This window comes from Patiria miniata, unplaced genomic scaffold, assembly GCF_015706575.1.
Source record: "Patiria miniata isolate m_02_andy unplaced genomic scaffold, ASM1570657v1 HiC_scaffold_8, whole genome shotgun sequence".
In the NCBI taxonomy this organism is placed as follows: Eukaryota; Metazoa; Echinodermata; class Asteroidea; order Valvatida; family Asterinidae; genus Patiria; species Patiria miniata.
The window spans coordinates 2,957,313-2,980,962 of NW_024037075.1; the positions used below are offsets into that span (position 1 = coordinate 2,957,313).

A 23,650-nucleotide genomic window follows, 5' to 3' on the forward strand; every position below is an offset into this window, starting at 1 on the left:
GAAAATAAAACTAGAAATTAGAGAAACAATAAAGAACTTGAACAGCTCAAGACGTTATCTTAAGGTAAACACACATACTGGAAATTGTATCCTTGTGGAGACATTCCTTTGTTCTCGCGTAGGCCTACTAAAGTTTTCGAGTTTGAAAGTGTAGTTTAAAAATGCTCTTATTTTAACCAGAGTTAATTTCCTTGGCTGAAATTTGGACTTAATATCCCTTTTCTAAAACTCTTCCATTTGCGACGGATCAACATAGCTTGGAAATTCCTAGTTTTTGAGTAAAATCCATATATCTATTTCGTGAAAACCTTGTGGAGACGTATTCATCTACAGAAATTGTCCTGCGGAGACTTATACAATCTTTTGTTCCCTATTGTACACACGTCTCCAGAGGGTACGGTGTATCAGATCAAAAAACAAGTTTGTCATCAAACCGCATGCCAAACTAGTAATATTGCTCACAATTTTCACAATGAAAATTGCACTATGACTTGAAGATACATGTATGAACGAACACCCTTCATGTAATAATGACAGTAGACGGACAGTCCCAAAAATTGCCCAAATAATTGCAGACTCTTCCCCGCGGGCTTTTTAATATAAATATGCCTAAAGAGAAGCCCTTTAAACGGTCACGCATAAGCGACGTCACAATGATGAACAAGCGAGAAGTCCATCGGTGTCTTAACTGTCATCGCAACCTTATTCAGTGATCCATGTTCCTAGAAAAGCACGTTCAAATACGGACGACAGTGAGCGTCATCAAATTACACTCTCAAATTGATGAAACGAACATGTTTGTTTGAATGATTTGTTTGAATGAAATTTAGCCATGGAATATTTTTGCCAAAGCCTAGGCATCTCTTGTTGGCGGACAGTTTCAGTCAGTGTCCCAGATGTATGCAAAAAGGTATAAATGCCCAACATTCACGGCAGTTTCTATCCATCGAGTCAATTTAAGATCCAAAGTGTACAAATCAAAAGTACATGTCATGTTGATGAAGAATACCATAGGGCCTATGCCTAACATGTATAATGATCTATGTTCACTCTTGTGAAACAGTTCAAAGAAAATGATTATTTATGCTGACCAGTGAATTACACAGCAGATGAAAATCAAATTAACGTAAGGCTGTAAAACTGATATAGGCCTGTGCTTTATTAAATTAATGATTGGTCGTGTTCAACGGAATTCGGTTTGATGCAGACAAATTGCCCATGCGATGCGTACTGCGATCTCAGACGATTGAGGGCGCACTTAGGACCAATTTCAGAGCAGACGTTATTAGATCTGGAGTGTTCTCGATTGTCTTATTTGGAGTGAGGGGGGGGGGGGGGTACAAGTCAGATCAAAAATACTGTTTTTTAGGCCGGACCCTCGTCTGAAAACTTGGCAGTCTTACATGAACCGCAGCTCATTGGGTCGTCATCACTTCTCTACGCAAGTTATAGCCGAACTTGAATATAATAAATATATACTTACCAAATTTGGGGGAAATAATAATGATATCAGAGATAAATTTCGGACAGTGCAGTTGAAATTCTCATTTGTTTGCGCTTTGAATAGGATAATAGCGTTGGAACTCTTTGCGGGAAACATTACTTCAACAAATACATATCGATCACACAATTATGTAAGTTTTTCGCTCTTTGAAATTAAAATTCATGAAATTCTGTGCCAGATTTGGCTTTTATCGTCCTTTTAGCTTAAAAAGGGTTTTACATGCGGGCCAAAGGATCGGACAAGCTGGCGTGGCTATTTAAGTTAGGGTAGATAGCCATGCTTCTTCAGATTATTATTTTTTTAAACAAATGACTAGGCGAAGTGGGGTATTAATTATGATAGTTATTTTTAACCGACCTTATTTTTCGATACATGATGACAATCCAACTCACATTTTTTTTTACCCCAGGAATTCTTGTGTGAAGTATCGTCACAGCCGCATGAGGGCGCCTTACCACTATCCATGTTACCCCTCGTTTTGGCACACCTCATCGACTTCACGGTAAGTGAAAGTTTCAATTTTCGATAGTTTTTAAAACGTACTCGTTCTGAGTGTCAGCAAGACGCTCCAAGTTAGAGATGGTATGATTCTATAAACATTTGTTCTTGTCTTGGATTTTTAATGTGCATGTCCATTCAGTTGTAGGTATAGCTTAGGACTATCCTTTCTCTATGGTCCTACGTAGGCTACACTTCGTTGTTTTAATGCTTGGGATTATGTAGGGGTGTCACACAATTAAATCATTAATCGCCATGTTGAGCTTTTTGGTAAAAAAAAACGGGTGCAGTTGTCTACTCGTACATGTAGATTCTTTAAATTGCAAGTAAATTCAACTTTATGGAAAAGAGGCGCGTTATCGGGCACGTGCACTTGCATAGCGCCACCTGTCGTTGCATTGCACTCTCATCACAGCATATGACTTGTATGCGTTTAAGACAAACGCCAAGGACCAACAAGGCGGTGGACGTCAGGGGACGTGTTTCAGTTTTTGAGCAGGAAATTTATTTATGAGAGCAAGATGTAAATTGTGATATGTTTTGACGACTTCTAGTCAAGTTCTATCGATCTTTCGATCGCGTTCCCTGAATCTTTTCTATAAGTTGTAAACTGTTGAATGGGATGGTGTCAGACTAGTTTATGATTGGAGTGCGTTCCAATCCTCACTTTCATTTTTTTTGGGCCTTAAAACACAGTAAGGTATGTTTAATAACAAATTTTTCATCAGAGCAGACTGTTTGTAATTACCTTTGATTTCATTGCTTTCATTTCTACTCGCATGTTCCAAAAATGAACAATTTACCTTGCAGTTTAATATGGCCAACTCATGAATAAAATATGGACGACTCATGAATAAAATATGGCCTACTATTCCTTATACAATTGACCTATCGCGGTAGAATGGCGTTAGAATCGCGTCAACGCAGCTTGTGAAATATTGCATGATATACAAATGGACGCGGAACGCGCAAAATCTGAGACAACAAAACTTAATGTACAAAAACTCCATATGGTTGTCTAAGGGGCGTGGCTAACTCGCAAACGGCGATAGGTCAATACTGTGACACAATAATGCATATTTTTCATAATCGTCGTGCGAGGGGAAACCATTCTGTGGCTTTCACTTCCCCGGTAGAAATCATTAAGCATGCTCATCACAGCTCGGGTCGGGTCACCGCCTCGCCTCATCGCACAGAGCCAACACATCGAGGAGAGAAAGAAAAATAAGCCGTAAATAATGGAGGCGTCTTGGGGATACGGCTTGATGGGGAGCGACGTTCGTGCCAGAACCTGATGATCTACTCTTTGGAAAATCATTAACGTGGGCTCTTGTGAATTTAAGTGACTCGATTCTGCATCAGTTCGTGCAATTGAAATCAGGCGCACATAAGGACAAAAAGGCACTATATCAAAGTAACATGCGTGCTTAATTAATAGGTCATAGGGTGGATATTTATTTTAATATATACATTCTTCAACGTGAGTTCACAATTATTTACACGCGATTAGGCGGATGTTTTTTCCAAATTAAATAAAATATTATGATTTTTATGAAGAGAAAAAAACACTTCAAGCAATGCAAACCTGAAAAAAAATCATTCACAAATTTAAATACGTAAAAGACAATAAAAAGAACTGAAACAAAATCGTACACAACTTTAAAGACGTAAAAGGAGAAGTAAAAGAACGAGACAAGATAAACAAAGAAAAACATGAACAATTATGAAAGAAAATCGAGACGACATTCGAGATGACATTGTGGAATGTTCGATGTACTTGTTATTGCCTCACAATACACACGATGACGTAATACCTCATTTCTGATTAATTAATTCCCATTACTCAAGAGACTGAATCATCATCTTTTCCCTCCTGCAATTCATCACTGAAACGCCACAACACTCCCTCTTGAAAATTCATCTCATTTCTGCTCGGTCGTTGGGCCCAATCCCCTTCTGTTTATCCCCGTCAATTTAGCGTGTTCCTTAAGTGCCCACCCTCGTCTTCGTAGCTCCGTATGTTATCTAAAAAAAACAACCTTTGCTTGAGTGAAAAACCGGATATGAGCGTCCAACGCGATGTATAGACTTAGCAATTACACATTTTACAAGACACGCGATTTAATGATCTCAAACTCTCCGTGCGCTGCGCTCCCTCAATAGCTCCACACGCAAGCTCATTGACATGGAAATCGCATATATAATCCAGCCAGCCAATTTGATAGTGTCATGTGTGGAGGTCATGTGACTCACATCCCAGCGTGCATCACCATTGAACACTCGTACTCGCAGGACACCGTCTAGTCCGCGCTCAGGAAGGCTTGCATCCGTTACTACTGTACCGTGGTACGGGCATTTGGCGAGGCGCGAAAGCAATACGAGCTCTATGCGCGGCTGTCGTTCATCGCCCAAGGACTATCTACGGTAGATAGCAAGCACGAAGCAGCGGTGAGGAGTGGGGCCCTATGGTGACACAGCTCTCCATACATTAAACATTATTATCGCCCAGTGCTGGATGTAACATCTGGTTTGCTTGGTTGGATACGTCTGTCTCGCCATCGAGCGAGGAACTACGAGCTTTGCAACCAGTGAAACAACCTGTGCGTAAAAGGTATGTATCCTTGTCTGGTACACGTTCATTGAAGCGTTTAGCTTAAAGTACCTATATTCACATAGCATGATAGTTATCTTTTATGCCTGGGAAATATACATGCATTATACTATTCGGACTCCATCGTTGATGCATCAATGATTCAACATCATACAAATTAGGACTATGCACAGTATATTTCACATTGGTTATTCCTGACTGTATATTTCACATTGGTTATTCCTGACTATGATCAGCACCGATTTGTCTATCAGTGAAAACAGAGTAGGAATTTTGTACAGGGGCCTTATAAATCTGCAACATTTGGTACATGTGTTCTAAGCTTGCATGTAAAGTTAAGAGCAATATGCCTATGCAAACGGGGCCATAATGTGTTAAATTGTGGCTCAACACGTGTGTGATAAGTGTGATGGTTTCAGGGCATATTTATATCATACAATTGCTTAAATTATATTGATTGGGGCAAATTGGTAAAGGTAAAGGTATGCACGCCTAGAAACGTCTTGGGAATTGTAAAAATAGCAAACCAGTTGATAAGCAATTAAATATTTCATTAATGAGAACTGACATACAAACCATGGAAAGAACGTTGCAACCTGACGCCGCTTTTCTCATCATATATCATCTCATATATGAAGTTCAGTCATTGCAAAAATGTTGGAAAATACAAGAACCTGGGACTGAGAAACATTTCCAATTTGTTTTTAGGAAATACTTATGAAAATGTTTATGACTCTCCACAGACTTTGTACACAATCAAAGAAGTGGCGTCTGGTACTACATTCTTTCCCAAACGACACCAGACAAACGGTTGGCTTTCATCTATTCAGCAGGTTTTCCATCGGTAAGTCCAATGTACAAGCAACCAATTATTGAGATAATGCTTGGTGCTTTTATAATGATTACGAACAATAGATTAGTTTTTCCTATTTTAATTAACAATTCGTATCCACTCAGTCATTTACAAGGGGTAAAACATTATGCTATACCCTCTGCATAATACAACGATAGCTAGAGCAACCAGCAGGTATAGTCATATTTAAGTATTTGTTAAGGTAATCCATATTTAATAATCGTGTGAAAAACTGGTCTTCGCAATTTAAGCTGTATACGAGTAACCTCGAGTTTCAGCTGTAAATTCCAAAATTATTTGCTTCGATCTCTGTTGATTTGGTGCACGAAAGCTGTTCATGACTATCACCTCTGTGTACCGCAACAACACACTCCATCATAAACAATTGACTCTTACAATTAAGCCCTCGTTATACGAGTATTATGACAAGGTTAAATAAATTTCAATCGTGTATCAGTTCCCGCGTAGCCCGCTCCATGACGAATCTTCCCGCGGGCAGACTCAAAAGATCATAGGTATACCAACGACTCGCTCTGAATTATGCACGCCCACAGTGAAAAGAATACCGTCCATTCGACTCGACGGGCCATAATTTACAGACAAGCGACCTTTAAGTATGACAGCTACGCTAGCTGTTGAGTCGTTAACTCGATTACGTCACCGGGAAGGTCAGGCCAGACGTTAATTGGCTGTTTAATTTGCGCGGGAGCGGAGATGCTGACGCCGACGACGTGGCCGTACAGAATGTAACAATGTTATAGCCTCCCATTGAAATCGCCGTCGGGGAAATTCGATTTGAGAGTGCGCGCGAAGGTTGAGGTGCCTTACGCAGGGGCGTAACACGAAGTCGAGTCTATAATGTTGTCAGTAAACCGACACCTTGATTGCATGAGGAATGATAGAAATTCAAGGCGCCATCTTTGAGTTTGAAGGAGCCATACGTTCAGCTGTCATGCTAGTGTCAGTACATTTGGACTTGAGTTACAGCGGCGCCACGTAATGACAGCCCACGCATAACAACATGAATGCATAACAATTGACATGCCTTTCAAGCTGTCATCGATGGTTTGTACTCAAATTATGTTCTTTTAAATGACAATACGTTGCTGCGAGACAAATGTGACTTGGTATAGGAACATCATTTACTGAACAGACTCATAATAATTAACCTGTTGCGGTAGAATCGCGTCAAAGCAGCTTGTGAAATGTTGTCCAAAATGTCCACTTACATGACATATGGACGCGGAACGCGCAAATTCTGAAACAAACAAAACTTAACGAACAACACTCCATAGGATTGTCTAAGGGGCGTGGCTAACTTGCAAACAGCGATAGGTCAATTATTAAGCCAAAAGCTGAGTGCTGTCACAGTGATGTATGACTTCCACTCTCAAAGGATGAAGAGACACATATACAGTAGAACACAAGTCTCGAAAACTCCAATTTCCTGCAATGTCAATTGTTGCCGGGTCATAAGTCTTCGTGCCATTATTTCGTTGATTCTTCAAAAAGTTTTTAATTTAGAGCTCGCCGTGATCATAACTTCCAACCTGTCCATCAACCAGGGAAGTTGCTCGTTGGACGGTATTTCCCTGGTGGCCGTCAAATCTTCAATTCATGCCTCACCCGAAACAGTGCGCCAACCAGCGAAATGTCTTCGATTTGCGACCACGTTCCCGTGGCGTTCAAGCAGTATGCTGCCATTTGGTGCTGTCTAATATTGAAACTGAAGTTGACATGAAATGGGCCCTGGGACTAAGGTTGCATAATCTTTTTCATCGGCCTATAGCGCCACCATCGTCCAACTCACGGAGGTATAATGGGTCTTTAAACCAACTGAATGCTTCCACGCGGTCCTCCTATGAATAGGTTCAGCCATGTCCTCCGTGATTCACCATAGCATCGATATCGCACATGACTGGATTGGCTGTTAATGAGATTCAATAGAGAGCGGCTAATGCTTGTGGGACCGGGAGTAGAAATTAATACGCCCCGCAAAGGACAAACACAATTAGTAATTGATGGTATTTTCATAATGGTTCAGAGACCACTTTATTGGCTTTGGGAAAACACCATTAGGAATTCGAAATTGTCTTAATAGCTGATGATATAATCACTCCCAGTCGTATATAACTATAAAGGGAGTCAGAGAGTTTAACATAACATTAAGACGATGAACCGTATGTGTCATACGGATTTCTATTCATGTACATCTAATCGCATAATCGGAAAAAAACTTAAAAGGCAGAATTACGAAAATCACTACTCTTTGTGCAAACACACACACACACGCACGTATACAAAAGATTAAGCTATTTAGTGTAATTGGCTAACAGTTAAAGAGAGTGGCCTGTCCTTGCAAAAAAATACACGAATGGAACATTTTTTTTCACGAGGAAGCCTTTTTTTCCCGATCCGCCGATCGTGCTCCCTGAATCTATTTTATAAATTGTAAACTGGTGAATGGGATGGTACCAGACCATTTTATGATTGGAGTGCGTTCCAAGCCTCGCTTTCAAGTGTTGTTTATAACTGTGACTTAAAACATTAGGGTATGTTTAATCACACATTTTAAATTATGCATTAGGGCACACTGGTATTAGTCTGTAATGAGCTTTCATTTCATTTTACATCTCTACTCGCAAGTTCCATGAACGAAGTGTTTCCCGAGCTTTCAATTTTTTAATATGTCTCGGCCGACTCATGAATAAAGTCTGTTATTATGTACGCATTGATGCTTGCTCGGTATACAACATTAATACCGAGGCAAACATGTATTACATTTACCAGTGTAGGGAAACGATCAAGTCAATTCTTGATAGGATTTTTAAAGTTTAGCAAGTATTTTCTTATTTGGTTGAAGACATAAATGCTTTGTGCTTGATTTCAGTGCAAATACATTGTACGTACCTGCAAAAGAACCTACCATATGGCCATGTTAATTTGGGCCTAAATTTAGACCAACAAGCGAAAATAAAATACATGCGTTTGAGTCTGGCAACCTTTTTCTACAACCTCAAAATGGTACTTCTATACAAGTAACAACATATTGTCTGGTAAATGTTTTACTCAAGCCTTCTGCGTTTCATCTATTTATAACAACAAGTGCACCATCAACCACTTACTCTAGATTACAAATGAACCTTTTACATCCTCGGTTCTTATGTTCACCGTTATTGTAGGCTAAAAATGTTTTTGAGCGGAAGAGCTTAATGAACAGCTGTTACAGCATCCTTTCTAGAACATAATGTAATGATGAGCGTAATGTGTTGACAGAACGCATGCGGCTAATGGAGGACTCGTTGGCCTGTTCTCTCCGAGTCGGGGATATATAAGCCGCGTAGCGACCGTGCCTTGAATACAATTAGGGTTGTCATGGTAACCGAACAGTAGAGAAGAACGGTTAACTGCAACGTGATATCTGGCGAGGGTCTTGATGGCTGCATTACGGAGATGTCTGCTGAAAACCCGCACCAGTCGCCTACATTAAGTTGCAAATTTAGATGATTTCCCAAGATGCGGTAGACGAAATATAAGAGACCAAGGTTCAAGTATTGAATAACGTGATAGCAAGGAAGTGAAAAATTAACAATGTCTGAAACATTCCGATGTAATCTTTTACTGCATGCATATTATGAAGACTTGTTAAATATTTACCATATCCAGCCTTTTTGATTTTTGATGGAATAGGCTTACTAAAGCATGACAGCTACGGTAAAGATATGGCTTCTATGTGAAGAATTGTCCACCCAAATGATTACGAGCAGTTTTGATATCCGGGGACTGCAGTCCATATGCTTTCCACGCCGAATATTACTGCTGAAATGTAATATCATTTCGTAAACAAGTAGGTCTGGTAACTAGTTTCCATCTTATTGAAACAATAAGCTGTCGTAAATTAAGCAGTCTAGTTGAAAAACAGGAGTCCTCCATTAAAGTCACATTGTTTGAATTAAGCATAGGAACGCCATACAAATTGATACGCATATTTTGCATCATCACTGCCAACTCAGCGTATCCGATGTTCTCGACATCTGGACCAAGTGTCTGCTTGCTTGTTTAGAAATGTATAAAGCCATTAACATTAATGAGTTATGGCTCGTCGATGTTTGATACAAGTCAATTATTGTGTTTTGTTTTTTACCCTCTTTAATTCACGAGGGCAGTGAATGCTGCAAGAATACCACCTGTCCGTATGGGTGTGAGTACATAATTCATTCAAAATGTTGATGAAGTTTGGTGTGATTGTCACTTGGTATTCATAAATTCAAGAATTCGTTATGATACGTTTTGTTTTAAAAGGGTAGTTTCAACAAGTAGGTGCCGAAAAACACGCTCGTTTGCCTCACTCAATCGAATAGCAAAAATGATCTTCGGTATACAGAATAAAATACGTCAAATGAATGCTGATTCGATACTACAGGGTGAGTAAAAGAATAAGAAAGTGTTCTTTCAGCAAAACGAAAACAAATCACATACGTATGTGTGTGAATTGTTTTCGTTTTGCTGAAAGAACGCACGTTTTTTTTGTGTGATCCGTGGACAGAACTTTAAAACGGTGGTTGTGTTTAAAATTCCATAACTTGAAAAGTACATGAGTGATTTGAATGATTTTTGTACTAAAAGAAAGCTTATGAATTGGGCTTTTATAATTATTCTAGATTTTGAAAGTGCTACATGCAGAACTTCACTTAAACAATGGTTCCGACATTTGGGTTTCCTTTTTTTCTTTACTCGCCCTGTATATGATAATATTGTGACACAGCACCAAATATGCCAAATTTTGTTCAATTTTATGTGCATTCACACGGAGGACGTGCAGTACGTGTTCATTTTAAAGGGAATATACATCATTTGCTTTTGCTGTAATTTTCAGAAATAGATGGAATTGGGGGGTTGGAAATATAAAGCAAATATAGTTACACTGACTTTTTGGAGGTTTTGGGTTCGAAAATGCTATAAAAACCAAGAAAAACGATCATTTTCCTGTAGTCTGGTTCCCTGACTCCATAAAAGAAGAAACAGAGCAGTTTACATACATTAGGGAATTGTAAGGTCAGGGAACCAGTCTAGCTGGCTCGTACCCGTTCATAGGTTTGTAATCGATTGCAAACAAGTGCAATGGTCAATTGGGGCCAGTATTTGAAAAAAAGCCAGTTGTTTCCAACGCTGATCGGCCGATCAGCGTTGGAAATTGATACAAAAATACCACTTTTCTTGAAAATGACAGTATACCAGGTGCCATAATTTTACAGGATGCTTTAGACTGTCATTTACCAACATCCTATTAAGGTATTTCGCAAAAACTTGGTAGTTTTATTTTTCGATGTTTGCAAATGTTGTATATTCCCTTTAAAGACCAAAAAAAATTTCCTCCACACGCCTAGACGTTGTCTCCTTGCCATATGGTGGGGGATTATACGCCCCGATCCATCGTAGGAAGATGCTATTTGTGGAAAGCTTTGTGCCATTCAGTAAACCTTCCGATAGTCTATAGAATTGGGACACGTGGTTTTTGTAAGTGACAAATTTTAAACACATAAGGCACACCGAAGTATATTATCACAGAACATCATTGCCGTAAGCAACACCAATTAATATAGAGACCATGATAATAGTCTTCTTCTTTTTTTCACTGAACTGAATTAAAGTTTGATTTTTTTCCCCAGGTAAGCGTAATTTCTGGCCATCTAATATTAATAGAAAGCTTTAGTGTTATAGCTCACAGGAAATGTTGGTATCGAATTCTATGTTATTTCAACAACAAAAAAAACCATTAGAAAATATGTACATGTACATGTATAATGGGCTTTTAATCCAGATCCAGGTTTCGAAATCCAAAGCCATTTCGCAAAATGCGAATGCTCCAGTTGTAATGATTGAAGTCACCGATATATGTATATCAAATTGTTGGCAATATTTTTGACTTGTTTTCCGCCGAAGTCAGCCATCATCTGTATATGAATGAGGCTTGTTTAAACATTAAAAAGAACGTAAATGGGAGGGAGAAGATTTGAATTATATATCTTGAAATGCACTAGTATAACGCGGTTACTTAAACCCCAGTAGTAGTCCTTAAATACATTATATCAATGCATAAACTATCTGCGTCATGGGAAATCATAATAATATTGGTAAAGAGACAGAGGGCAAGGGAGTCACCTACTTATCGATCTTGTCTCGGAGAAACAAAACGAGATATTTTCGAAGATAAACAAATATGCTTGGTTTAAAATAGAGAGTAAATGTGAGGAAAACATGAAGAGAACCTCCAGAGCATAATCTCTCGTGGCACGCTCGTCACGCCTGCCTCTGTATTACTTAACGATATCTCTGATAACATTCTTTATATAAAGTGAATAGAAGACACCCGTGATGGTGTCGCAAGCTCCTGATACGAGGTCTGTTACTCAAGTCCCAAAAAGGTATGTTCTATTTACTTTATATAAAAATGGGACTGGAAACGAACTTTCATGCTCGATGCTTGATATAAATTGCCAAACACAATTATGTTTTGTTGATCATGGTCGTTTCTATTAGACAGGGCAAACACCTCTCCCTGCAAAGAAATTATATCTTACTACCCGAGGTTAGAATGTCACTGATTGAACATTCTTAATGTAAATTGTCAAATGAAATAAATTGCATTGATCATTGCCATTTCCTATGGCAAACACCTGTCTCTTGCCAACAAATTATCAATTTTTTTTTCTTCTGTGGAGCCGAGTCAATTACTAAACTCAATTAGAACTCTCAAGGCCCTTGTAACATTCAGAAAAGAATTTCGTGCACAAACCTTATGGGAGCTGTCGAGAAAAATTTGAAGTACAAACAAAAGGGAACAAAAGGAATGAAGGGGCCGGTCCTCATGAGTATAGTGAACACGACTTTGTGCTCTTTCCTGCCTAAAACCCTTGTAAGGGCCACGCGCGCGCCTTGATGTGCCGCGAATAACCATATTATTCACGGAGAACCATCAAAATGCCGAAAAATGGACATTTGGAATTCCACTGAGAGTGTGCCTGTTCTCGACGCGTCGCAAAATGCCAATCGATCAGATATGGCAAGATGTAGTTCCGCTACGCTGGCCACCCAAAGCCTGCGGAGCAAGAGTGCGATTTGAGAGCAACCGGCACTTCAGAAAAGAAGTGTAATTAATAACGAAATTCAGACGCCTCGCGTAGCAATTAGACTCGTTATCCTAGTCCTTTCCGGGTAATGATTAACCACGTAAAGTGTAGACCACCAGACTTATACATGGAATGATTCGTTATATGAGTGCTGAACATTGTACTGTGTTTAAAGTGGTGCTTGTCTGTTGGTTGTTCAATTAGGCGATCTTGAGTAATAAAGTAATTTATGTATGAATCATCTAGCGCAGGGGAATTGGAAATACATAATTAATGGAAGTTTTTTTGCAATTGTGAACACGATATGGGGCTCATGTACAGCTCACACAAGCGTAAATACATATTGACATAACCGATTGTGGTAGATTTATATGTTAATCTGTCAGAACCAGACATACGGTGCCGGAGCGAATTGAAATGATATAAATACGATGGTATTATTAAAGATCGAGCGAATAACTCGTGTATTGACATTAAACAACCACTGTTTTAAGGTTCTATCCACGGATCACAAAAATGTTCATTGTTCTTTCAGCAAAACGAAAACAAATCACATAGGGATGTGTGTGAATTGTTTTCGTTTTGCTGAGAGAACGCACACCTTTTTTTTTTGTGATCCGTGGACAGAACTTTAAAACGGTGATTGTGTTTAAAATTCCGTAACTTGAAAAGTACATTAATGCTTTGAATGATTCTTGTACTAAAAGAAAGTTTATGAATTTGGCTTTTATATCCTAGATTTTGGAAGTGCTACATGAAGAACTTCACTAATACAATAGTCCCGACATTTGTGTTTCTTTATTTTGGCCTCACCCTGTATATGTCAATCTTTGCTTTATATATTGAATCTCTTTTCATTTAGGCTAAATCCTCTTTTCTAGTAAGAAAATAACGTCGCTCGCCTTGATGTCCAGATTAGCCTAATTCTTACCCTTCATACAAATTGAACGGTATCACATTTTATTAGCATTTCAGCCAGCAAATTACGTCGGCGGATTTAACTCGCATTGACCCGCTCACTTTTACCTCAAAACCAGGCTGCGTTGTTGTTTCCTTTGCTTAACGCCATAGGGCAAAAGCACTCGGCAGTCAATACTCCTTTCTAACGACGGCTGGTACCCGAGGCTATACTTAAATGTAATCTTATCGCATCGGAACGACACACGTTAATTTCTATATACGATGATGGGGGATGCTTCGCAATTTCATTTGCTTCACGCGTGAGGTATAGGGGTGAATTAAAGGTATACATGTACTTCATGTGACCCCAAAAAAATGCAACCCTAACATATTTGCCTTTTTTTTCAAAAACGTTATCTTTGTTTAGGATATCGGATTAAAGCTGAGAGCTTTTTCTTTGAAATACTGAAAACAATTCTTGAAACAGCACATTGGGTTGCTGAGAAAATGCCAATTATGTAACACAACTCATTTTTGGTCCATTCCAATGACATTACCACAGTTAAGGGATTTACCCTGTACCTATTTGTGCATGAAATACATGTGGCGCATTGTGTCCTAATCCTTACAAACAACACGGCACATAAGATGCCAAGAGTACAAATTAATTTGATGGAAATGCCATTTATTTTCCACCTGAACAGGTATCTTATCCTTTTTAGTTCTATTTTAAACCTTTTCAGCATCATAAATATGTCATATTGTTAAGGAAATTGCAAAAACGAAAGATAATTGCACAGTGGGCTTACAGTAACAATGTTTCACTGTTTGAAGCCCTTTGGAAAGGATGAACAATCACTTCTTTCACATAATTGGCTTTTTCTCAGCAACCCAATGTGCTGTTTTCATGAATTGTTCAGTATTTAAAAGAAAGATTAACTCTCGGCTTTAATCTGATATCCAAAACATAGAAATTCACCGATCACGTTTTTTTGAAAAATGGCAAATGTTTCAGTGTTGCATCACGAATGGGTTAAGGCTTAAAAAAAAATAATACTTTTTCAATAAGTACGTTTTAAAATTGACTTGTTAAAATAATGATGTTCACATCTGCATTTATTTGCTGGAAATGTTGATATAAACCACAAAAATCAACCTTAAATTCTATCTCCTATATATACACACAGGTTTTTAACAAACCATTCAACATTCCAACGTAACGTTAAAATGTGCGCGCGTGCATTGATCAGGCGATCGATGTAGAGTTTTACGTAGCTATATAACTTATCTAGACAGGATACTGCCTAAATCGATGGAGCATGAAGAAGTAAAAAAGACGGGTTTCATGTTTTTGATCAAAACTGAATGTAAAGGAGAATGAAATTAAATATAATGGATGAAATAAAGTAACTATGTACGGGTGAAGGCATAAAGAGCAGTCTGGCATTTTTTTTGTTAAATATAATGGTAAATACTCATTATTGCAATAATCCAAAAAATCCTTATAAATGGAAAATGAAAAAACACAGACATTTTAGTGCCGTACGTCAATTTACATAAAGAGCAGACTAGCCGAATTATGGCTCTATATACAACAGCGCGCGGTCACCTTTCAGGGCTGCACGATATCATGTCACGCTGTGTCTGAGACGAAGACTAATAATGCTTGAATGACGTCATATTGACGTCATTACTTCCCTCGGCGATGCTATTTTGCTTAATGGACGAGGAATTATAGGAGGTAGCAGTATCTCCTTCGAAGATTACAGTGGCGAATCCGCCAAAAAAGATATTGCGTGGGCTTTGCACGAAGGGAACAGCGTTCTTTAATCAAATGAACCACGGTCTTTTGAGGTATCAATCGTAAAATTAAAACTCTAGGCTGACGACGGCCTGTGTTGAACACAGTAATTGAAGGTTATCTCGAAAAAAAACCCTGGCCTTATTGTTATAAGTCATTTTTCTAATGCATTAAACGCCCAAAATTAAAAATATATATATATATATAATTTACACAAATTAGGTACAAATTGATTCTTTTTTTTTCAAACAACGCCGTATAATTTTCATCTGTCAGAATATATTCCAAATGATCACATTTACATTTTGCAGATAGAGTACAAGTTAAGAATAATTATCTGCGAACGTACATTTAAAAGACAATGTTTCAGAAAGTAGTAACAGTGCGCATGTAATTTATTCAAAAGCAGAAATATTTCCCTTAGCAGCTCGATCTAACTTAGTCTATGGAATAGACTTTTGCACAGCAAGGGTCTATAATATGTGAGCAGATTCGGCGATTAATTATGCAAAACAAGACATCGGGATTCTGACCATTCAGAGGGCGCCTTCTATAAGTCCTCGGTAAGCCGTTGTTGTATTACAAACACATGACATCCAAATTGACCAATCAACAACTTAGTCCACATTTCTGATCGAAATGACGTCACATTTTTTTTTAAAAAGTCGACTCCGATTGGCTGGCGCGTGGGGTCGCATACAATTTGCATGTTGGGATACACCAGACGTTTGGCCGTGGCTCTGCACACTTGAATGGCTGATCCTCAGACTAGATCTAAGTGGGTCACGCTTCAAAGCTAGCTGGGAGCTGCCGACATCAGATACGCAACAATCGGTACCAAATTGCCACCACTGTTCTATCACAATTATGTTGCGACGCACATTATCAGTTGATGTCTGATATACCAGACCAGTTTTGTCACCTGCTGCAGTGTACGACAGCAATCACAACACTCTATAGCAACTCATTTCCTCATCATCGACACCGCCTCAGTTCCCATAGAGCGACTGATGTTGAATTAGCCAAGCTCCAGCGAGTAAACTGCATCATTCACCTCTCACCCAAGTCGTAAAATAACGTTAAAGATCTAGTTTCCGGGCAGCTGCCTCCTCCCATCTTGTTCATTGTTCGCAGAGGAGTGACAAGACACAACACAACGTACTTCACGGGAAATTTGCAATTATCCCAAAAGTAATTTACCGAATTATTATCAAAAAGCTTTACTTGGATTAAAGATCGTAATGGTACTAAACACCCAGTGAAATTAGTCCATCTAGATTGCTGTCATTTAGAAGAAATCAGGAAATATAGATGATTTCCAATGATCAGTCAATGACTGATTTTTTTGGGGGAAATATAGAGTACTGTTAACGAAATTGTGTTTCTTGATCAAAAGGTTGTGCGTGGTTTTTCCCCACCGTTTTCCCGAAGAGTGTGATATCCACTGCAAGAGCTGAAACTCCAACGGGTTAGGTTTTGAGTGGTGTTATTATTGGAAACGAACAAAATGCATGGAAACAAATGATCCTATTGCATATAACAGTTCCAATCGCATGCATCAGGCGTGATTTATTGGCCAGGTGGCGCGTCTTTGTCCCTTGTGAAATATAACGGAACGTTTCTTGGGGCGTGATCGATGATGCACACCATGGACAAAATCCGTCAAAAAAATCTGTCGAGTTCGGTAGAGTTTCGTCGATGGCCATTCACCACCTTCAGAAAAGCCTTATCATACAGATTGAACTCTCTGTCAGAATAATCCAGGTTATATAGAGATTATTATAGACTGCAATGATTATATTCATTTCAATGTGTAAACATGACCATTCTTTTGTTTCTCTAACAAAACGGATTGTCCTCAGAGTACAAAAAAGCAATACGATATTTTCATGCTAATCATTAATAGGATGACCTGTCGGCTCGCAATGTCGTGATGTTTCAATTACATGTAATGTGTCACTCCATTTTTAGAATATTGTCATGTTGAAATTTAATTATCAGAAAATTGGAATATCGCCAACTTCACGTGCATTAATAGCGCATAATAGGCCTAATTCGTGCATTGAAAGGTTTGCTAGACTATTCTATTGGAACAGCACGGTCTTCTACGCATGTTTACCATCGCACGGGAACAGCCCCAACATTTTAACTACAGAACCAGGCAAATCACTCACGGTTCTTCTCGTGTAAACTCAAGGGTATATGGCCACTTGTTCGGGGCTCTGCGTTTCGATGATTATTAATCAACTGCCCAAACAATGGCATATTGACAGTGGCGTTTTGGGACAAGCGGGGCTTGAAATTGGAAATGATGAGGTGAAATCCTATCATTTCGTATGAGGGTGTATTAGTTGACCAGTGGTGCATGCCATAGGCCTAGCTGTAGGATTTTGTTTTTGCGTGGGTCTAGGATATACAGGGTGAGTAAAAAAAAAATGAGATCCAAAATGGCAGGATTTTTTGAATGAAGTTTTGCCTGTAGCACTTTCAAAATCTAGGATATGACAGCTCAGTCGTTAAGCTTTCTTTTAGTGCAAGAATCATTCAAATCTATTATGTGCTTTTCAAGTTACGGAAGTTGAACACAAACACCGTTTTCATCAGTTCTGATGTCCACGGATCACACAAAAAAGTAAGTGTTCTTTCAGCAAAACGAAAAAAAATCTCATAGGTATGCATGTGCATTGTTTTTGTTTTCCTAAAAAAACACTTCCTTTTTTTCGTGATCCGTGGACAGAACTTTAAAACGGTGTTTGTGTTCAAATTCCGTAACTTGAAAAGTACATGAGTGATTTGAATGATTTTTGTACTAAAAGAAAGCTCATTGATTGGGCTTCATATCCTAGATTTTGAAAGTGCTACAGGCAAAACTTCATTCAAAAATTGGTCCTGCCATTTAGGTTTCGCTTGTTTTTTTACTCACCCTGTACAGGCTAAATACAATGTAGGGTTGAGTCAATTCGAATAATTGAATATTTGAATATTCGACATTCCATTCGATCGAATATTCGATTATACCAAATTTCCAAGCAGGAATATGTCATAATGTACGTGTACACGTCAGTATGACGTGATTTCTTGCGAAGTAACTACAAGCGAATAGTCTGCAAGCCACACCAAGTTCTTCCAGCACTTCTTCAGCAGGTGTCGGGTCAACCTTAATTTAAAAATTATATTCAAGAGGGGAATCATCGGGAAAAAATGGTGAGGAGTGAAAAAAAATTGTGCACAAACATGATGTTCGTGAACACTTTGTTTAATGTTCAGTAAATTCGATGACTATTGGGGGGGGGGAAGGGGTGTCACGTGCCCTCAGATCCCTTTGGCTATACACCACTGTGACTACGCCCCAACTTGCTACGTCCATTGTTGCTCCCCCGTGGATGTATCCCTCCGCCACGTTAAAGTAGGGTCAATCCTTCAGTGTCAGTGCCGAGGCCCGTCAGACGGTCCTGCATCAATAAGATCTCCCGATAAGCAAACAGCCTTTGTTTTCAATCTCCGGGCAGGCTCTAGACCTGTCTCTCATCCACGAAAGCGGCTGTCTGTGGGTCTTGGATTTGTTCCAATATTAAAGGAACCGGACAGTCGTGCGAACCTGATATACCAAAAAACCCACACGTATCAGTGCATTTGTTGAAACTTCTTAGGTTCGGACTGAAAGAAAGCCAGACAAAAAGTCATAAAACATTTGTTATACTGCAAAGCATAGTGGTGATGGATACAGTTGATTGCTACATGCAACTTCTGCCTAAAATTAGTGATGGCTCTGGAACCTGGAAACAGCCTGTTGAGTTTCTCAAAGTTTTCACTTGTGTGATGTACTTGTCGTCGGGAATATAATAAAGATCGAAGTTCGAAGCCCAACAAGTTTGGGGATTGTGATAAATCATTACGGTATGGCACTTTTAACGATATGTAACTTGCATCCTTGCAACTATAAACTTAACTCTATGTTTAAGCCTTATACACCTAATTCGCGAGAGCGTGCGTTGCCTATGGGTAGAGGAAATCAATTGTTTTGATCTTGGTTATAATCAATTACCCACAATATCCATCTGCTTCTTCAGGTAGGAAGAGCACTTCCTGGGAGGCGGTCTGGCAGAATCAGTTCAGGCAACAAGTTAATAAAATTGTTTCTGTGTGAATTGTTGAAAGTGGGTACCTTTACATCGGCCAGCCTGGGGCTATATCGGTATCAAAACACATTCGTATATTGATGGGAGCTCGCTTGCTTCAGGAGGATGTACATTTTAATATTTGGTTTTGCCCTTACGGTGAAGGGAAACAACCGAATATTAAAAGAAAGCATGTATGTGTTCGCGGGACGTGAGGAAATTACATTTATTGGCCTCTGGTTTTCTCAGAATAAGAGCCTGGGTCTGATGAATGGGGGGGGGGGGGGGGGGGGGGGGCTGGTACCATCTTTCAATGAGGGCGCTGTTCAAAGCGGACGATCATACACACTTATGTTTTTTCAGGGAGGCAAGCGCGAAATTCCCCCAAAGGCACTCGTTACGGCCGCTAGTTAAAAAAGGCACTCATTTTTTGTTGGTAACAAGGGCACTTGTTAAATAATATTGGGGTGGGGGTGGGGTGGGGGCTTAAACACTTGCGAAAAAGGGCAATTGAATGGAAAAGGACAATCTTTACATAATATTGGGCGGGGGGGGGTACTACCCCCCCCCCCCCAATCTTTACATAATATTGGGCGGGGGGGGGGGGGGGTAACCCCCCCCCCCCCCCCCGCTGGCTACGCCACTGGTCGTGCATGTAGGCCTAACCGTCGCCAACTTCAATAGATTTCATATCGCAAGAGGGCTCTGTATACTCAGTGAATTCCAAATTATCGACGAGCTAGCCTCTTTAAACGGTTCATATATGAATCTCAAGCACTCCACTTCAACAAAACACATGAGGCGTACGTGCGTATATATACGTGAAGCTATCGCGCCAAACCATCTTCCAAAAGGCCTGTTTTACATGATAGCTAATGAGATCGGGGCAGAAAGTGCTTCATGCTTCGTGTTTACACGCCGCGATCGGCGCTTAACATTCCCAGCCATCTTCGGACGCGATAAAAAAATCTACCATGGTTGGCATTTTAGAAAATTGACGTAAATGGATTTGCCATCTTCCGTTTTGCTGCTAGTGTCAATTTCACGGTTGGGGAGAACTTATGAACATCGGAACATGACCGGTGGGTAATGTATGTGTCTAGACGCGATGCTTTTGACGTCTTGCCTAAAATGCATGTGTAATGTGTAATCAGATATGACTTAAATTTTCCTGGATGGGGGCATTGGAGGCACTGTCTAAATGAATAAACTTCGCAGATATCGCATTGTAAACTGTCAAATCAAATCTCAGCTATTCAGAGAAAATGCATTTTCGGGCAAACAAGAAAATCAATGACGACTATATAGACGTAACTTTAGATGTATTTACCCTGAATATCGCTGTGTGGGGAATATGACTCATATCCCTCTCGCGCAAACATATCCGAAAAATAAACTCGTCTCGATAGCGAGAAAAAAAATTCTCATCAGGATCGTATAAGCCTGAGGCTGCCGTTTTGCCGCTTAAAAAAAAGAAAGATGTTTTTCTCAGTGCGTGGGTTACAAGGATGAAGTACTTGTCGTTCATGCAGCCTGTCCCTGATCATAAGGAAGGTTTTCTCTCACTGATTAACCATAGCATCAACCACCCACCCGCTCTGCGCAAATTAATCGTTTCCGTTCCTAGACAATTGAGATGCTCCTGTCTATAGAATAGATTTTTTCTTCAAGGTAGTAGATGGTTTGGTCGTTTTGAAAACACTGCTCCACTTCTCTTCCAACATTAAGCGTACGCCGCAAGAGTGGGTGTATGTAGCCGTGCAGGATCCAATCTATAAATTTAATACCTTCCATCCTTCACATACAAAGGCTACAGGGTGTCTCCAAAAAAAACCCACCCAAACCCTCAAAACCCCTCTTTTTCACAGCTTCTAAAAATACCTCGCAAACATCGAAACAAAGCTTCACCAACGAAAACATCTTGCCAATCGAGTAAATATTTATTAAGTAATGGCCAATTCAAAATAAGTGCTGGTTTTCAATCTGTCAACGGTCTCAATTGTCATTTGCTATGAATGTAACGGCTTTAGGGTGAGGGTAGTTTTGCTTTCTTTTATATTTTAATCTGTCTGTCTGTCATTTTTCAAAAATGGTCATTTAGAAATAATGGTAGTCCTGAAAAGGACTGTTTGGCTAACGTCTAAGATGTTACTGTGCTGCGCTGCCTCTATTGGGTAGCTAGTTTTAGTCCGTATTCATGTTGCGGCAGTCGAAATATCAGTCGCCGTGAACAACATTTAAAAGCTTTACTCGAATTCAATTGGCCATAACTCAATAAATATATACCCGATTGGAAAGATGTTTTCGGTGTTGAAAAGCTGATGAAATATACTCTATACATGTGTGTCGATATTTGCGATGGATTTTTTTAAAAAGCTGTGAAAAAAGGGGGTTTTGAGGGTTCGTTTTTTTTTAGGCACCCTGAATATAGTACAAGTTTTTCTGACAATCGGATGTTGCTGTACGGTACCCTTCTTGTTACCCAAGAGCTGCTGGCAAAAAGGCGGAGGCGGGAAAGGTTTTTTAAAGGTGATTGAATGGAGGTAGATATTGAAGATGGCTTGTAAATAAAGTGCTAAATGGACTTCAGGCGTTTGCTGGGTATATGGAATAGTCGGACGTCTGAGTATCAGACATGCACGTGTGCATGGCCACATGATGGCACGTCTCATTTACCCCATAGCATGCAACTTTTTGTGCAAGGCCCCGCACGCCAGCCAATCGGAGTCACCTTTTAAACATCGTGACGAAATTTCCATCAGAAATGTGGACAGAGCTTTTGATTGGTCAATATGGCTGCCATGTTTTTGTGATACAACAAAGGGTTACGGAAGATAGAAGGCGTCCGCTGGGAAGTAAGATTATATGGAGATCAAGACGCTGTCTTGTTTTGGCTTAAGTAATCGCCGAATCTGCTCGCATATCATAGACCCTTGCTGAGCAAAGCTTCCATAGACTATGGAAGGGAATTTGAATGGCTCGTCCTACATAAGTTTTCGTAGTGCCCAACACAGTTTCTCTCCCTGCAATGCAGAGCTGCTGTACTCTCATTGCCGACGCTGCTGAAAAAGGGGGAAATGCGGCAATGTGATCGAATGGTGTATGATATCAGAGAAGACTGCTAAATTGCTATACGAACGAGTTTGTACGATTTGAAAGGGGGAACCAATCTGAATCTGCATTAATTCTTGTACAGGCGTTTTGAGCAGGGGTTTTCTCACTCAAACAAATTGGGTAGAGTGCAATCATGCCGACATAAAATGCTTGACATTTTGTCACAGCACGTCTGCCGAACGTGCAGAGGACGAAAATATTGTATCCTTATACAGGCTTTTTATGATGATGCAGTGATGCGAAGTGTGGATGGGGGATGGGATGGTGTGAAACCCATGCATCATTTTTGTTTTGGGAGGCGCGATCATTTCTGTCCATCACACTAACTTCGCCGCTTGTGTGTTTGGCATGGACATCCACGGGACAGGTGCTGGCGTAATGAGATTGCTCCCGGGTGTACTTTTACCCTTAACACTCGGAGTTTATTAAAACAATTTCGGGCAAAATACAGCTACATCACGGAGCTATAAACCAACATGATGTAAATTATATAGCCTGTACACATGCAGAAATATAGGCATACAAGAGAAATCTTGGGGAAAAAATCGGATGCTGATCTTGAAAAATAAAATAAAAATATGGAGTGGTCACACCGTTCTTTTGAACATCTAATAAGTCCCCTTATACAGTTTGACTATATCCGTTCGGATATCCTGTGAACCAAGATCAGGATTAATCTATAAGGAATTAAGATTACAGCATTCTTTTATAACGGTTACATATCAATGTTGAGCAAACACGTGCGGCAGGGGTCAAAGTTTTCCCCATGCAATTATAGTGCATAAAAAGTGTGACTAAACACCAGTTGGCTCACAAAATTTATGTTATATTGTCCACAATAGTGCAGTGACACTCAGTGTGCTTTTTTTTACGATGGCAAACGTGGAATTTGAAATGAATCGCGGTGAGTCCAATTTCGAAAACAGATTTTTTTTTCTTAGGCCTAATCAGATCCTCAAATTTATAGTTTTGTTGCTACTATATACTTATAGGCTACCGTATATCTTATCATTAAGGACCAAAACACATAAGCGTGCCATTTTGAATAAAATTACAACCGCTCGATCGAAGCTTCTGCTTTATGATCTTTATAAAATTATTCCTAAAATTTCATGGCAACT

General features: G+C 39.5%; 1 protein-coding gene across 2 annotated transcripts in view; it reads left to right on the plus strand.

Annotated features, from left to right (window-relative positions):
• Positions 1–1,916: 1,916 nt before the first annotated feature.
• LOC119719263 (cytochrome b561-like) overlaps positions 1,917–23,650 on the plus strand; it is a 29,521-nt gene continuing 7,787 nt past the window's right edge. The window contains exons 1-2 of one of the 2 annotated variants that reach the window (XM_038188644.1): positions 1,917–2,006; positions 5,357–5,457. In XM_038188644.1, coding sequence (XP_038044572.1) covers positions 1,945–2,006; positions 5,357–5,457 — 163 coding nt within the window. In that variant the 5' untranslated portion in view covers positions 1,917–1,944. Of the gene's footprint in view, positions 2,007–4,052; positions 4,614–5,356; positions 5,458–23,650 lie in introns of those variants that run through there. The other variant, XM_038188647.1, reaches the window with a different exon arrangement.